Source organism: Panicum hallii, chromosome 2, assembly GCF_002211085.1.
Source record: "Panicum hallii strain FIL2 chromosome 2, PHallii_v3.1, whole genome shotgun sequence".
Classification (NCBI taxonomy): domain Eukaryota; kingdom Viridiplantae; phylum Streptophyta; class Magnoliopsida; order Poales; family Poaceae; genus Panicum; species Panicum hallii.
The window spans coordinates 1,564,674-1,582,199 of NC_038043.1; the positions used below are offsets into that span (position 1 = coordinate 1,564,674).

Genomic DNA, 17,526 nt, shown 5'->3' on the forward strand with positions numbered 1-17,526 from the left:
TCATGCCATTGCCTCTGGGTGTCGGGCGAGGCCGCTTCACCAGGGGGTTGCGAAGCCACTCCCTGGCTGCCATGAGCGGCCCATTTGGTGGGGGCACCGATTGGGCCACGGAGGCCCGCGCCGCAGCACGCTGTGGTGCTGCCCGCGCCACCCTGAACGTTGGACGACGGGAAACATGTGGCGTCGTGGACGCCACTTCCTCGCCCAACTGGAGGTCGTGGTGACCATCCTTCCGCGCCATTGCAGTCTTGAGGGTCGACCGAGCGCAAACCAAACCTAAACCCCCCACCTGGCGCGCCAAATGTCGGAGGAAATCTCCAGCCGGGTGGCGGAATGCACCCGCCTACTCCTAGTTAAGGATGGGTTTGGAGGAGACTTAGTAGCGCTAGATCGGTGAACAAACGAACGCAGGAAAGACGCAAGGATTTAGAGTGGTTCGGGCCGCCGAAGCGTAATACCCTACGTCCACTTTGGTGTTGTATTGACTGTGTCAGCTCTGGATGGAACTTAGCCTGGACTTGTGTTCGTGTGTATGAACCTTGTCTTCTAACGAGTACACTCTCCCTTTTATAGTCCAAGGGGAGTGCTTACACTGTGCAGGGCCCCGACAGGTGGGCCCGGCCAACAGGAGCCTGCTCTATGTGATATGGAGATCTCCATCTCCAGCTCCTCGTTGTAGCCTTCACGGTTGGGAAGATAATGTGCGTATCCACAACCTGGATACGGCCGTGTGGTGCCTTGCAGGCACAGTGACCGCTGTCAGTGTTACCCAACAGTGGAGCTGTGTTACCACTGTTGGGTGGGAACCTGTCAGACGAAGGAGCAGCGCTGACCCGCTGCGCCGTTGCCTTCGCGTGCACTGTGGCAGCGCACGTCTTGGCTCTCCTGTTACAGGCCATCATCACGCCGTGCGCAGCGCTGTGACAGGACTGTACGCCGCTGGCGCACAGTATTCGGTGACACGACGCGGCGCCTTGGAAACAAGCGGGCTTACCATGGTGCCAGCCTACCTGCCCCGTGTGTCAGTGGCAGGCCACGCTTTTTGACTTGGGCACGCCCGGCCCAACTACCGCATTAAATGCTGGTAGATGGGCTGGAGACCCGCTGAGGGCCTCCAGCCATAGGCACGTGGCAGGGCCAGCCCCGCTCCCACCGTAGGGGCGGCACGTGGCGGCACCGGACCCCTTCCCGGGGGGAGAGAGGTCCGAGCCCCCGAGGCCGGTCGTTGCGGTCTGGTCTGTGATGGTCCGGCCATCACACGTGATGGCCCCGGACCTCCCTGGGGAGTCCGGGGCTACGGGGGCTACCCGAGAGCTCCCCTGCCTTCCCGGGCACATGGAGACCCCGGACCTGGAAGAGTATGGGAGGGTCCGGAGACCATGGTCCCAGCTGTCAGGCCCGGGCCGTATGCCACGTCACCCAGAAGGCGAGGGGGAGATTACGAATTGTGAGACGCCAAGGGCCTGGACACCCTAGCAGGAGGTACCCCTGTCCGTGTGTACCGACAATCTTCATGTATGAAACCTTTCCACAGCAGTAGAGCATTTTTTTTGCATTTGGTTTGATAGATTGCAGTTTTGAATAAGGAAGTTTGGAATTGTGTGTACACTAGATAGATACATATGAAGTTTGGGTGATGCCATATTTCAGATGTATGAAAATTGCCATGATTTCCGTCCGTTTCTAATCCAACGGCCCAAAATGCATGTAGCCCTAATCATCATCCTTTCTTGTTTCCGCACTGCCTCCTTCTCGAGCGATAGGAATGCCGCCAACTGCTAGCTATAGCCACCAATGCAATGCTGATTTTTGGCGCCTGGAGAATATGATTATTTGTGACAGCATTTGTATATGTAATTCGAGTTTACTATCAGTGAAACGATTCCCACCCCTTTTCACTGTCAATTCGGTGAGTATCACTACAGGTCGGTTCGTCAGAAAAATTAACATGAAGACAGGAGTTGATGGAAAACCACACAATATTTTTTCCTGAACGAAGAAAACTACACAATATTGTCTGACCTTAACAAAAGGCCAGTAGTAAACCACCGCTACTAATCTCTCCCTCCTCAATTTTTAACACACCTCTCTCTCTCTCTTTCCCCCTATATATATATTATTTTGTTATAATGCAGCTGGGTGCATTTTGTATATAAAATGCACCCACCCTCTCAGTTGCAATTGTGACGGTTCTGGTTGCAACTGGATTGTGTCCATTGCAATCGGGTCGGTTTGAGTTGCAGCCGGTTCACGTCCAGTTGCAATCGGGTTGGTCTGAGTTGCAACCGTTCGCGTCCAGTTGCAACCGGATCGGTCTGAGTTGCAACTAATTCGCGTCCATTTGCAATTTGTCTATTCTCCTAGTTGCAATCGATGTAGTCTCTCGATTGCAACTGCAAAGTGGGTGCATTTTGTACAGAGAATGCATCTTGTTGCATTTTATATATATATATATATATATGTATGTATGTATGTATGTATGTATGTATGTATGTATGTATGTATGTATGTATGTATGTATGATCATCATCACCTATGAGCATCACCGCATATGTTGGATGCCTAGCACTGGTGGTTTTTTTCTTTTCATTTTTCTTGTTTTCTTTAAATGTTATCATTGTTGGTTAAGGACCGAAAACTATAGTCCTCAACTATCATTGTGGTTTTCACCTATAGTGATGGAGTTTTGGCATGGAATGAGATGTGCCATTCTCCTATAGTGTTTGAAAGTAAAATGATGCTGGAAGCTTTGAATATGTCACTTGAGAATCTTCAAACTTTCCAGAAGTTTTGAATTCATGACTTGAAAGTTTGGAGAGATGACAAAGTTTTGAATATGTATTTGGAAAGTTCTTTATAATTCGGAGTAGATAGTTGTTTTCTGTTTATGCTTTATTTGAGAGGACTTATATAGAAAGTTGAGATCTATTATTTGAAACGTTTTTTTTTCAAAGATATGGGTAGAAAGTTTTCCTATCTGTTATTGAAAGTTGGCAGGAAATAAAATGAAGTTTGGGAAAAGTCAAAAACGAAAAGAAAACGATACAAGTCTAGCGGGAAAAGGAATGCAGTGTCCTGAGTCCTGGCAGGTCTGGTTGATCTTGAACAGTCGTTGTTGTCTCAGATAGAATCAAACAGAATGGCGATTGGTTATTAATGCCATGTCTGTCACATCACCATGGATTCTGTAAAATATGCACTTTGGAAAAAGCTTGAGATCTTAAACTGAGTTCAAAATAAAATGTTGAAGGTTCAGATCCAGCACATCTATCTCCACATGGAATTTCAGCCCACAACTGAAGCAACTCTGCAAGAAGGAGAAAGGTTGCACCCCCCCCCCCCTCCATGGAAATTTTAACTACTGGTAATCCTCGATATTTGAGGGAGACGAAACATACTTTTTCTCTATGGGTTGAATTTCAGTGTGGGACGGGCTGAAAGTATCGCTCTCAAGCTAGGGCCAGGCTCGAAGAGTTTCTTTAGCGCCTGCTTGCTAACCGGGCCTGTGGCCTGAACCTCTCATTGTGGCCCAGTTTATAAGACCAGATTTGGATTTTGCTTTTTGGTACCTACTGGCAACAACCAACAAATCTTGGGAAAATCTGACGCCACAGTAAACTCCCAAATCTGATCCCAGTAAATTTGCCGAAATTGTGTTAGATACTCAGATCATGCCGTATCACAAGATCTTTGGCGAAATTTAAGAAAGTGAAAAGAGCTCGCACGCATGGCTGCAATTCAGCGCATCACAGAAGGAGATCCCGAGTCACTGCAGGTGGGCTCCCTAGCGGTTTTCATCTTCCACCTTGCCACAACTGTCGTCGGAGTTCGGAGGGGGTCCCGAGTACTTGTAGCATCCGAACCTAGAAAGAGGAGGGAGGGAGTGGCAGGGAAGCCCGATGACGGCGGGTTGGTGGCGAGTTAACCGGTGGGCTAGGATCCGGACGAGTGTGTGGCAGCCGGCGGTGGTGATAGCGGGATGGAGGAGGCCGGATTCGGTGGCGGGAGCCGCCGAAGACGATGAAGGCAGGCGGTAGGGGCGAGCTCGTTGTGGGCCGTCGTGGGCTTTCTACGGCGCTTATCTTCCAATCGCAGGTGTGACCCGTACCACGCCGAAAAAGAATCCTCCAAGCAGCCGACATGCATCAACGAGGAATCATCGCTAATGGCACATTTCATGCAAGTTTTCATCTTGACATTTACAAAAAAAATTTACAATGCTTTTTTTTTTCCCCTCTGAAGGTATCCATGATTCATGCTTCAGGCGGCAGACATGTCCTCCACGATCGCTCTCCTATAAATGAGCGTGCTCTATCTCTTCCTGTTGCCATTGCCATCCGGCCGCCGCTCACCTCCGCCGGCCCCATCCATCTCAACCGCGAACCCTGCAAAAACCCTAACCCCCCGATGGCCGGCGGCAGCGGCCTCGCCGACGACGGCTTCCCGGCGGCGCGGCTTTTCTCGCAGGGCGTCTCCTACACCTACGACGACGTGATCGTCCTCCCGGGCTACATCCACTTCCCCGCCGACGCCGTCGACCTCTCCACCCGCCTCTCCCGCCGCGTGCCGCTCGCGGCCCCCTGCGTCGCCTCGCCCATGGACACCGTCTCCGAGGCACCCATGGCCGCCGCCATGGCCTCCGTCGGCGGCGCCGCCGTCGTCCACAGCAACGCCGACCCAGCGACCCAGGCCTCCATCCTCCGCGCCGCCAAGGCACGCCGCGTCCCCTTCGTCTCGGGCACCCCGTTCCTCGCCCCCTCGTCCGTCCCCTCCGCAGCCGACTTCGCCGGCTGCACGTACGCCCTCGTCACCGAGCGCGGGGACGCGCTGTCCCGCCTCCTCGGCGTCGCCGCCGCCGCCGACCGCAAACCCGGCGTCCCCGTGTCGGAGTACATGACCCCCGTCCCCCGGACGGCGTCTGCCGCCTTCGATTTCGAGCAAGCCGCCGCCTTTCTCGCCGACGAGGGCCTGGACTTCGCGCCCCTCGTCTCCGACGAGGGCGCCGGTGAGGTCGTCGACCTCATCACCGCGCAGGACGTCGAGCGCATCCGGAGCTACCCGAAGCTGGGCAAGCCGTCGCTCGGAGCGGACGGGAGGTTCGTCGTCGCGGCGGCGATTGGGACGCGGGAGGAGGACAAGCGCAGGCTCGAGCTGCTGGTCAAGGAAGGGGCTAACGCCATAGTCATCGACAGCTCTCAGGGGAACTCTGTTTACCAGCTCGACATGATCAAGTACGCGAAGAGGATGTACCCTGAAGTGGATTTGATCGGCGGAAACGTGGTGACCATTGCACAGGCGCAGAATTTGATCGGCGCCGGCGTGGATGGGTTGCGGGTGGGGATGGGTTCTGGATCGATTTGCACGACGCAGGAAGTTTGTGCTGTGGGCAGAGGGCAGGTATGCTTGCTAATTTCTCCGTATGGTACTTAGGTTTACACATGAATTAATTGTGTTGAATTTGTTTGCTGTTTTAATTGAGTTCATTGAGTACAGTAAAGATTACTATTCATCTGAGCTGAAATTAGGAAGGATTTCAGTAATTCATTTGACCTTGATTCAGGATGGTATCTGAATTGTTGTGCTACATTTGTGACTGGCATAGTAAAGTCGTGATGATGTTCTGGAGCTTCAGTTTTTAACCTAATGAAACGCGAACAATCAGTCGTGATAAATCAACACACTGGACAGAATGGATCCTTCTCTGACGATGAGAACTTCTAATATCTGTGGAACCAACTCCTATCCGATTGGCAGTTGCATAGTTCTATGTTTCAGTCTCGTGAAAAGCTACATTCTGAATTGGTTACAAGAATGCTTTATGTTATATGCTTTCAATATATTTTTTTTTCTGGAAGGAGCAACATGATTCATCAATAATCGCGCAGTGTATTCATATCATAACAAGTGCTTTCTACAAAGTATCTTGGTGCTTTAGTAGTGGATGCAATTATAAACTATAGGCCCTTAAACATACGGTGTATTTTACATTAATTTACCAACCAATAGTGGTAGGACCACATTCTTATCCTCCTATACTTTGCCTTTGCCACCTTTGCTTCCTTGAGGTGCAACTTGAGTTCCACTATTCTCTCATGTATTTTTCTTTTTCTCTATTATTTGTGATAGGCTACTGCAGTTTACAAGGTCACATCATATGCGAAGGATCATGATGTGCCGGTTATTGCCGACGGTGGAATTTCAAACTCTGGACATATTGTGAAGGCTCTGACCCTAGGAGCATCTACTGTTATGATGGGTAGTTTCCTAGCTGGAAGTCTTGAAGCCCCTGGTGTTTATGAGTACAAGGTACAGGATTATTATGTAGCTCTTTTCAGTTTGTCTTCTTTTGTTTTTTTATAAGCACACAGTAATTGGGCAATCAGCAATGAGTATCACTTTTTAGAACAACATGCTTTATTTGTTCAACCCACTTATGGGTAGTGCTTTTAAAAGAGATCCCTCTATATTTACTACAAAAGTGGTGCCAGTGGATAATTAACCAAAGATTGTTGTAAGAGGTTTATGTGCTCTAGAATAGAGCATACGGATTGAATATTATCATTTGCTTTCCCAGTCTCTGCTTTGTACATGAACTGTAGCAGCAAAGTATTATTATGATACTGCAAAGTATGGCGTGCTGAAAAGCAGTGTGGTAAGGTAAAATTAAATACGGGATTTAGGCATATACTGTCTGCAGAGTGCTGCTAATAATACTAATTATAGACAGCTGTGTTCCTCATGCTTTGTCGTATCGTCTTCTGCATGTGTTCATTTTTTTAGGAAGTGCCTGTATCCATTTTTAAATAGCGATGCATGTTGGTCCTGGTAAAGATATAATAACAGTAAATAAAGAAGACCTCTGTTCTTACGGATATACCAGATGCATGTGCATACTATTTCCCTCTTGAAATACATGAACTCTTATCGTTTCCCTGTTTAACTGATAATGTAAGCTCTATGCCCATGGATTGTTGGATTTTCTTTTAAGCAGACAGCAGCTAGCTTACACGACCTAGCTGTTAGTGGTTAGCTTGTAAAGTTGAAGCCTTTGCATCATTAAAAAACTTTTGTGTTGTATATGAACCTTTTGATGGCGTGAATGGGTCTAGAGGGCCTTAAACTTACTGAGTCTTCTAAATATTCAGAACTGGAATAATTTGAAGTTTGGTTTTCGACTTTTTTTTTAGGGTCACCGTGCGGTGAGTCACCCCCACCTGAATATATTGATGGGCCTTTTTAAAGCCAAAAGCTAATACATGGTGGGTTCAGAGATTAGAGAAAATACAAACTGGGTGAGAAGAGAACACCAACACCGAATTTTATTTTATTTATAACCAACTTTTAGTCCTAGGAGTGAGCAACACCAGCTACTTGGGACTGTATTATCTTAGGAATTCCTGATTTCTGAGTGATTTTTTTTGGAATAATTTATGAGTGAAATGTGATTAAACTTTACCTTCTACCGTATATGTGACTCATAATAACTAAGTCTGCTTCTATTTAAATCTTTGATCCAAGGATGGACATCGTGTCAAAAAATACAGAGGGATGGGTTCCCTCGAGGCTATGACAAAGGGGAGTGATGCCAGATACCTTGGCGACACGCTTAAGCTTAAGGTTGCTCAAGGAGTTGTTGGATCAGTTGCTGACAAGGGCTCTGTATTGAGGTTCATACCTTATACGATGCAAGCTGTCAAGCAAGGCTTCCAGGACCTGGGTGCATCCTCCTTGCGGTCAGCCCATGATCTTTTACAATCGGAATCTCTTCGACTAGAGGTATGCACATTAGATGCAATTAAAAGTGAAAAATAATATTCTCATCTATGATGCATTCAAAGTTTGCACATGAACGTTTTTTTTATTGTGAATTTTGGGAACTGATCATCTAAGAAAGCCAGAAGATTTCATTAATACAACTAGCATTCACCCAGGTCCAGGCAAAAGAATAATACACACCTTGTTATCATTGAAATAAAAGTTGAGGCTAAACATAGTTCCCCTTTAACAGCAGTCAGTAATTCTGCAGCTTCTTCATGTAAGCCAGTCAAGTATAAATACCCATAAGTTACATTGTGGTACCACCATAGAAACTGTTCTTTTCCCAGTAGTGGAGTGTAGGTTGGACTTCATGGGCTAGAGTGATCCATGGACGCCTCGTGACTTTTCAAACATGTCCTACTACTTTTGAAACAGCTGCCCTTATCCTCCCTGCTAGCTCTGAAAGTCAGGGGCAGGCCCATTGGCAACACCCTTTTTATCCCCTCAGTTCCTCAGTAAAATCCAAATAGTTCAACTGGATGTACGCAGAAGCATAACGAACATCTGTCTTTCAATTGAAGTATAGTGATCACTGCTGACACTGTATTTGATATATCCTAACCTACCTGTGCTTGACACAAAATGTAATGTGCCACCTTATCAACAAACTGATCCTTGAATAATTCAGGTAAGAACCGGAGCTGCCCAAGTCGAAGGAGGGATCCACGGTCTTGTTTCTTACGAGAAGAAGGCATTCTGATGCAGTGACCTGCATTGGCCACGGTCCAGAGCGCGCGGATGGCTGAAACTCCAATTCCATTGTGGTCTTCTCTGAAGCCTGGTAGCTCGTCTGAACCCCTGTATGTACAATTCTGGGAACTGTTGGTTTCGCTTGCCTGCAAGCACGGTGCCAAGCCCGGCACCGTTTGTAACTTTGTGGTCCCATTTCAAACACTAACTCAGCATTCCAAATGAACAACTGCTGTGCTTTTGGTGAAATAAGTTGGAAATGGATTGTTGATGGATGCTATGCATCTCCATGCCCTCTCTGATCTGATCATGTAATGGTATAGTTTGCCTGAATTGACATCCAACACCAAGCTAATATAGTGCTACCGATGGAGAAGGGACGGGGGCCGATCACTGCTACCGATCAGTGCATGCATGCAGCATGCACTGTAGGACAGCAGATCGGATGCAGGCGAGGCCGATAGCCAGGGGCACTGGGGCAGGAGCAGGACACGAAGCTGGCACAAAAGAACAACCTACGTGCGGTCCCGGTCCCAGCGGGGCTCGCAGTCGCTAGGCTTCTTCAGAAGAAGAACGTCGAGAGCTGTTAGCTAGCTAGCACCTAGCAGGAGGCTGTGTCTACGCTGAGAGATCCACTTCATTACTAGCTAGATGATCTCTTAAGCATGTCTTGGAAAATTATCGAGCAACATTGACATGTCCAAACTCTCAGTCTCAGGGCGTCCGATGCGTGCCGCAGTAAGTGCCAGCAGCTTGACCATTTCTATATTTTAAAGATTTATCCGTCTCTACCATTATAAAAAATAATCTAAAGTAACTTCAATTTATACCTAAACTAGCAGCACGGTGTCAGTATATTGCTACAGTACCCGGATCTGTACGAGACTATCAATTTTGTGCTCTTTAACTTGGGTACAGGTTGTGCCGCAACTGCATGCGGCGTTGATTGTCCGGGTTCCGACTAGGATTTCGATTGGTTTGCCTAGGTTTCGATCAGGATTCCGATTAATTTGTCCACGTTCCGATTAGGATTCCGATTGATAGATAAAAAATCATTGCTTGATTTAGAAATAGTATAGAGATAGAGATTACTCTATCATTATGAAAATAGTCCAAAATATCACCTAGTATTTATCTAAATTATTACCCACCGATATCATATAAAAATTTAACTTAAGCCCTCTAAATTTACATCTTATGCTCTTATGAAAGATAACCCATAGTAACCCTAAATCTATATCTGAGTTAACTAGTTCTGTCATTATAATTTATAAACTTGTCATGGATGTCATACAAATCCATAAAATTGGGTCCTTAAATATGTTAAATGTGCCATCTAGGTTCAAAGTGGCTAATCCCTAAGATGCTAACGTGGCATGCCATTGTGGAGGTCTCATCTTGATAAGTCAATAATATAGGGGTATTTCGGGCATTTGGATATGGACGATATTATTTAACAAGGCTAAGGACCGCATGTACATTTCACTTTTAGGAAAAAAATTATCTCAACGTACACTCATTTGTATGCTTGTAAATTATTACACGCTTCAGCCATTTTTATATAAAACAATAAAGGTCTCAGGTAGGCATGCATGTACAAGGTGAGATTCGTCGTATAGACCACACATACATGTGTCGAGAAGCGATGGGGTCTATTTCCATGCTAAACGCATAGCCCGAGCTAAGGTTTTATTGGTTGATGGACTAGTTTTTCTCAAATGTTAATGTAAGCTCAAAGATCTCTCAAAAACTGTCAAAGCAAACAGATGAATGCAAATCCAAAAACCACTTGAAAGATAAATCAATGTACACCAAATGCAAAAACGCTAACACATGAATGCCCCCAATCACACGTACATGAACACATGAATGCAAGTGAAGATTGAGCGAAGGCAATGGCGTGGAGCGTGCCCTAGCTAGCCAAACGTGTTGAACAGCAATGGCAGGTAGAAGCCAGCCGCGCCGTTGGCGGTCGGTCCTCCAAAGACGCTGCCGTGGTCGCAGCACTCGAAGGGCACACCGGTGAGGTACGCCGGCGGCGGCAACGGCACCGCAGGAGCCACTGACGCCGTGCTGTTCGCGTGAGGGAGCGCGCCCGCGCCGCCGTCGTCCTGCATGGAGGCGGAGGCGGAGGCCGCGCCGCAGGTGCCCTGCGGCTTGTTCCGCTTCTTCTTCTTCCTGCTGTAGGAGATGCCGCGCGCCCTGGCCTGCGCGTCGCGGACGTCGCGCAGGTACAGCCGGACGGCGCGCGCGGCGAAGGGGTTGGCGCTGGCGCCGTCTCCGGCGTTGTCGGGCCGCGCGGTCGCCACCCCGCTCCCGCGGGCGCCGTGGCGCTCGTCGAACGCGGCGCGTAGCCGGCCCACGAGCGCGTCGAGGCTGCCCCACGCCTGGCGCAGCGGGCACTGGCACGCCTCGGCCGCGCTTCCCGGCGCCGGCGCCGACGCCGACGCCGGCACCCGGCCGCCGCCGCCGTAGGCCGGGCACGGCTGCGCGTGCACCCGCGTCTTGCCGAAGCGGTCGAGGTAGCGCAGGAACTCGAGCACGTGCGCTCCGCTGCACCGGCGGAGCTGCAGCGGCGGGCGGTGCGCGCCCAGGTACCGCGTGAAGGTCTGCCAGTCCCGCCGCTTCTGCGACTCGTACCGGCTCGGCCGCCGCGCCGGCGACGAGCAGTCCGCGCCGCCCGTCGACATCGCCCACCTCCGATCCGCCGCTCGTCGACGCTCTCTGCACGCGACAACCTCCTCGAGATCCGACGATCTGAGAGCGGAGCCGAGGCCAAAGGGAGGTCGGGCTCGCTGAGCTTCCCGGCCGCCGGGGACGTGTGGTGCGGGCTTAATATAGAGTGGTGGTCTCGTCCCTCCTCAGCACAGCCATAGCTCCTCCGTGCGTGACGCAGCCGAGCGGGGACGATGACGCGCGCGGCTGCAGCAGGCAGGCAGGTCACAGGTGTGCCACCGAGCTAGATGCGGCAGGGGCATGCTCCAACGACGCGTCACAGTCACAGCGCAGCGGCCGCGTGTTGCGTTACCCCACGACCACGAGACGCAAGGCCGGCCGCCGGCCGGCGGGGGCAGCGCGGTCGGGGCCGTAGGGGCTCGGCCGCGGCCGCGGCAAGGCGACGAAACGTGGGTGGGCCGGGGCAGGGCGCCAGGAGTGTCAGGGTGGCCGGGACCGGGCGGCGCGGCCGCGTCATGTCAAGTCGACCAGGCAGACGGGCAGGCTGCAGTGATCTCTGATCTCTCTCTCTCTTGATTTGACTGGCCGATCGGCGATCGAGATGGGTGGGATCCACCGGCCGGCCGATCGATGGCAGATGGCAGCCGTCTGGCGACTCGTACGTCCTGTGCTCGTGCCAGTACCAGACTTGCGTCTCGTCAGTGTGCAGTAGTCGGCCTCGCCATTGCTTGGGATCGCGTGAACGATCGTGTACGGTCGGCGGCGACCCAACGTGCAGCCTGCTGCGTCGTCGCCGTACGCACGCGTGGCGCCTTATCCGTTCGTGTGGCCGTGTTGCGCCGTGCTTAATTTGGTTTTGGGCTTTTGGTCATTTTAGTACGTCTCATCAAGATCCACCGTGTGTGGCATTCATTTACCCCAACGTGGATTTGAACAACTTAAATGCATGTGTCTTCATGGATATAAATTTTTTGGACATGCAGGGGTGTGTATTTTTAAGTTAATTTTTTAACAGTGGCACTATAGTTAAGATATGGGTAATGAAGAAACTTGCCGGCCAGATGCAATGGCAGGGTATTTTTCTTGGAAAGAATTTCTAGGTTTTAACTTTTTCCTAGAGCGTCTCTCATCTAATTAAGGATTAATATGGAGGCTCTAAAATGAGCTTCCATTGAGAAATAGTAAGATGAGATTAAGTTAACATCTTCGAGCCAAACAAGCATGAGTAGGTAATCATAATCCAATAAGTGTAGCTTGTGTTTCTTACGGTGAAAGCTACCCACCTGGGTTCAAGTTGAGCATGGACACTCACTTTCTTGAATTTAAATTCTAGGAACAGATTATGTTTTCTTTCATTGGTAGACAGCTTGCTTGTGCCTTCATCAATCTCATAGGAGTACAGTGTGCATACGGTTATGTTCGTATATAGAGGTAAGTGTGCATGAGTTTATATGGTTGTGTGTATTTACTTTGTTTGAAAAGATTCAAATTTTGCATAAAAGCGGAACCAGTATAGTGCCTCTCAATACCAATAAGTAATGAAATATGAACTTGTATTATAACTGTTTTTTTAAAAAAATACCAACAATCTAACAAAATGGAAAATATGTTAGTAACTAAGATAAGAATTTTAGTATAATACTCGCCGGGCATCTGGATCCAGGAGTCGAGGGGCGTGTTAGAATTGTCATCGTGTAACAATCATGTAACAAACTCCGGGATGCTTGGACTCTACATGTCTCGGATAGAATTAGAGATAGAATAGTGTCGGAGGAATTCTCCAGCCGGGTGGCGGAATGCATCCGTCTAATCCTAATTTAGGATGAGTTTGGGGAAGCCAAGGAATGCTAGATCAAGAGGCGTATGAACACGGAAAGCACTCAAGAGATTTAGAATGGTTCAGACCGCTGGAGCGTAAAACCCTACGTCCACTGTGTGTTGTATTGCTTGTGAGTCTGAGTGTCTCTGGGACTTTGGAAAGCTTGTGTGTGCTTGTGTTTTAACATGTGCGCTCTCCCTTTTATAGGCTTAAGGGGAGCGCGTATACTAAATAACGTACACATTGGAGCCTGAAATGCTAAAGATTCGGAAATCTTCCTCTTCGGCTCCTGTGCGTATCCTCCGTCTGGATTTGGTCTTGTGCCGTCTCGCCTGCACAGGGCCTGCTGCGAGTGACATGCACAGTGGGAGACGTGCTGACACTGTTGGGTCACAGTTCCCGCTGGCAGGCAAAGGGGCTATGTTGACCTGCCGTGCTGTAGCCTCCGCGCGCACTGTAGCAGCGCACGCCGTAGCCCACCTGCAGCAAATCATAATTACCCTTTCTTCATGCGCGCGGTGCTGTGATGTGACTACACGCCGCCCGCCTGCGCGCGCAGCGTGGTGATGTGACGCGCCACCTCGGTAACAGGCGGGCTTACCGTGGTGTCAGCATACCTGCCCAACGTGTCAGTGGGCAGCCCATGCTCTGTCTTAGGCACGCGCACCCCACCTACCCGCATTTAATGCGGTAGTTGGGCTGGCGTCCCGCCGAAGGCTGGCTGCCACCGGACACGTGGCAGAGCTGGCTTAGCAGCCGCTTCCTCAGGGGCACGCGGCGGCACCGGACCTCTTCCTCGGAGGGAAGGGAGGTCCGGGCCCCCGAGCCCAGTCCAGGTGCACAGGCCCTCTAGGGGTCCGGCTTCCACACGTGGCGGCACCGGGCCACCCCGCGGTGGTTCGGGACCGCGGTGACCGTTCCTGAGCACCTTGTCCTTGTGGGCACATGGAGGCGCCGGACCTGCTAGAGCACGGGGTGAGGTCCGGAGCAACGATTACATTACCGGCAATGCAGCATTTATCAGTGAGCTCCGGTAACGACAATTGGTTGAAAATCGGTGAAAAATCGCCAAAACCAATCGGTAAAGAGACCTAAATTCAAAAAAATAAAAATCAACAATTTATCGTCGATAATCGATGCAAACTGAACGATTTATCGCTTCGCCTACTGAAAATGTGTTTTGGCAGTGGAAAAAAAATAAAGGTTTGATAGCATTTAATTTTTTAGGTTATGTATTATATTATATTAGATAAATTACACATACATGCACAATTTTACATATAGAATTGCCTAAGAAATAAACATATTTACATATTTTGCCCATAAAATTGCATAAAGCACATGAATTTGCACATGTATATAAACCACGAAGTGCATAGTTCATATAAACAAACGAGTGCATAGTCCATACAAACTTCATAGTTCACAAAAATAAAAGAGTGCATAGTTCATACAAATCTCATAGTGCATAGAAACAAGAGTACATAGTCTATATAAGTCACGTACAAACTAGCAAGCATATAGTCCATACATGAAGGCATTCGGCGTATCAATTTAATCATTCTTCGGTCTCTTCGATTATTGACGCCACGATCAGCTCCCTCGCTCCCAGCTGCAGCATCATCGATAATCGCCGCATATATATTGATTATCGGCCTTAATCGCATGAAAATTGGCCTTAATCGCACGAGTTAGTGGATGGTAATGGGTAGTTAGATAAAAATATTTTTTTCTAAGCAAACAATTGTTGCTTTCAACATGTGACAACATTCTGGAATCAAGAGAAGGTCTAATTTTTTATAAAAATAAGTTCTCTACTTTTTATAAATTTTTTTAAATTTTTGAATTTTCCATTGTAATCCAGCAAAATTCCAGTCGGTTTACGTTTTCAGCTAGCATCGGTAACGATAAATTTCACCAATAATCGCGATTATCGAGCGGTTTTGTATTCCATGGTCCGGAGACCGTGACCCCAGCTGTCAGGCCCGAGCCGTACGCCTCGTCACCCAAAGGCTTAGCGCGAGGTTACAGATAACCTCGCGCCCCTCGGGTTGGACACACTAGCAGGAGGTACTCCTGTCCGTATGTACCGACAAATAGATTGCTCTACAAGTTTGTAACAAACATATATGAGTACAACTCCTCTCTTGTAATTGTGTTGGCAATTGCCTCCTATATAAACATGCAACCATGATGCTGCCGATATAGGCAATCACGTTACCTCAAACTTCACATGGTAATCAGAGCTACTCTTCCATAATACATCCACACACCTTCCAAGTTGATCCATGGCATCCTCATCAACTTCATCGGTGCCACAGCTTGGCGTTGTCTTGGAAAAGCTCACCCACGACAACTATCTTTTATGGAGGGCGCAATTCCTCCCTGCCGTCTGCGGTGCCCAGTACATGGGAATTTTCAACGGATCAGATCCAGAGCCGCCCCAAACTATCAAGGTGGCCAAGGCAGACAAGAAGGAGACGGTGCGTAATCTAGAGTATACCTCATGGATTGCCAAAGATCAGCAATTGTTGAGTTACCTGCTGAATTCCCTCACCAAGGAGGCATTAGCGTCGGTTGCAACGGCGACCACATCAGCAGAAGCTTGGAAGGCGCTTGAAGAGATGTTCTCGGCACACTCCAAGGCAAGGGTGGCAAATCTACGCATGAAGCTTGCTACTCTCAAGAAGGGCAATATGTCCTCATCAACATACTTCACCAAGATGTGCTCGATCAAGGACGAGCTTGCTGCTGTTGGTAAGATCATAGATGATGATGAGATGGCTCACTATATACTTACTGGTCTTGACTTTGAATACAACCCTTTTGTATCATCTGTCCTCATCGAGTTGGTTCCATCTCCTTGAGCGATCTGTACTCTCAACTCTTGGAGTATGACATGCGCTTGAAGATGTACCATGATGGAGGACAATATCAGTCTTCGGCCGATACAGCTGGTCGAGGCCGAGGAGGAAGAGGTCGGGGCTATGGCAATCGCGGTCGTAGCAGTGGTGGCCGTGGAGGTCAGAACTACAACAGCAAGCAGAAGGGATCTAGCACCAAGCCCATTTGTCAAATCTGCAAGAAAGAAGGACACGAAGCCCCAAGATGTTGGTACAGATATGATGAAGATGAAGAAGATGACCAACACAACAAGACAGCTGGCGCAGCTACCACTGACTACGGCTATGATACAAATTGGTATGTCGATAGTGGAGCTACACATCACATGATAGGAGAACTAGAGAAGCTATCTGTTCGTGACAAGTACAATGGGTGTGATCAAGTACACACTGCCAGTGCTTAGGTATGAGGATTAGTAAGGTTGGTCATACAATTCTACATACCCCTAATAAAGATTTGCATCTCAAAAGCATCTTTCATGTCCCTCGTGCTAATAAAAATCTAGTCTCAGTTCATAAATTAGCATGTGATAATCATGCTTTCCTAGAATTTCGTCGTAACTTCTTTCTCATTAAGGACCAGGAAACGAAGAAGGTTCTACATTGAGGTAGATGTCAAGGTGGTCTCTACCCCTTTGGCCCAAGTTCGGTCAAAGAAGATTCAAGTAAAGAAGTTTATGGAGTCAATAAACCATCTACTACAAGATGACACAGTAGGCTAGGACATCCTACCCTTCCTATTGTAGATCGTGTCATAAGTAGCAATAGTCTTCCTTTTGCTACTAGTAAAGATTTAAATTCAGTTTGTGATGCTTGTCAAATGGCCAAGAGCTATAAGCTTCCTTATTCTAGTTCAAATAAAGTGTCAAGTTCTCCTCTTGAGTTGATCTACTCATATGTTTGGGGGCCTGCCCCTGCTTCCGTTGGAAAATACACCTATTACGTCAGCTTTATTGATGATTATAGCAAGTACACATGGATCTATTTATTGCAAAGGAAATCTGACGTGCTCCTGTTTTCCAAGACTTTCAGAAGCTTGTTGAACGCAAATTCAACAAGAAGATCATATCCATACAATCTAATTGGGGAGGAGAGTATGCGAAGCTAAATTCCTTTTTCAAGAAGATAGGAATCCCTCATCGTGTCTCTTGTCCCCATGCACATCAACAAAATGGTGCAGGCGAGCGTAAGCATCGTCACATTATGGAAGTAGGCCTCGCTCTCTTAGCAAACTCTTCTAAGCCACTTAAGTACTGGGATCAAGCCTTTCTTACTGCCACCTATCTCATTAATCTCCTTCCCAGCAAGGTGATCAATTATGAAACTCCTATTGAACGCCTCTTCCATGAAAAACCAGACTATCTCTTTGCACGTTTGGATGTGCGTCTTGGCCTAATCTTAGGCCATATACTCTAGGAAGCTCTCCTTTCGGTCCATCAAATGTGTTTTTCTTGGTTATAGCTCTATGCACAGGGACTTTAAGTGCTTAGATGCTAAATCAGGACGAATATATATTTTAAGGGATGTCGTATTTGATGAGAATCATTTTCCCTTCGCTCATCTACATCCGAGCGCCAACCACTACTCATTGGACAGATGTCAAGAGGATCTTGAGATATG

General features: G+C 48.3%; 2 protein-coding genes and 1 pseudogene across 2 annotated transcripts; 2 read left to right on the forward strand and 1 right to left on the reverse strand.

Annotated features, from left to right (window-relative positions):
• The first annotated feature begins 4,005 nt into the window (after window positions 1-4,005).
• On the forward strand, window positions 4,006-8,808 carry LOC112879658 (inosine-5'-monophosphate dehydrogenase-like). The gene is made up of 5 exons (XM_025944014.1): window positions 4,006-4,095; window positions 4,243-5,397; window positions 6,127-6,306; window positions 7,519-7,776; window positions 8,447-8,808. Exons 1-5 carry the CDS (start codon window positions 4,021-4,023, stop codon window positions 8,516-8,518), a joined length of 1,740 nt encoding a protein of 579 aa, XP_025799799.1. The 5' UTR covers window positions 4,006-4,020; the 3' UTR covers window positions 8,519-8,808.
• Window positions 8,809-10,424: 1,616 nt separating this feature from the next.
• On the reverse strand, window positions 10,425-11,398 carry LOC112879659 (protein G1-like). Its single transcript, XM_025944016.1, has one exon. The coding sequence runs from the start codon at window positions 11,196-11,198 to the stop codon at window positions 10,425-10,427; it is 774 nt and encodes a 257-aa protein (XP_025799801.1). The 5' UTR covers window positions 11,199-11,398.
• Window positions 11,399-15,765: 4,367 nt separating this feature from the next.
• LOC112883679 lies at window positions 15,766-15,863 on the forward strand (annotated as a pseudogene).
• The last annotated feature ends 1,663 nt before the right edge of the window (window positions 15,864-17,526 follow it).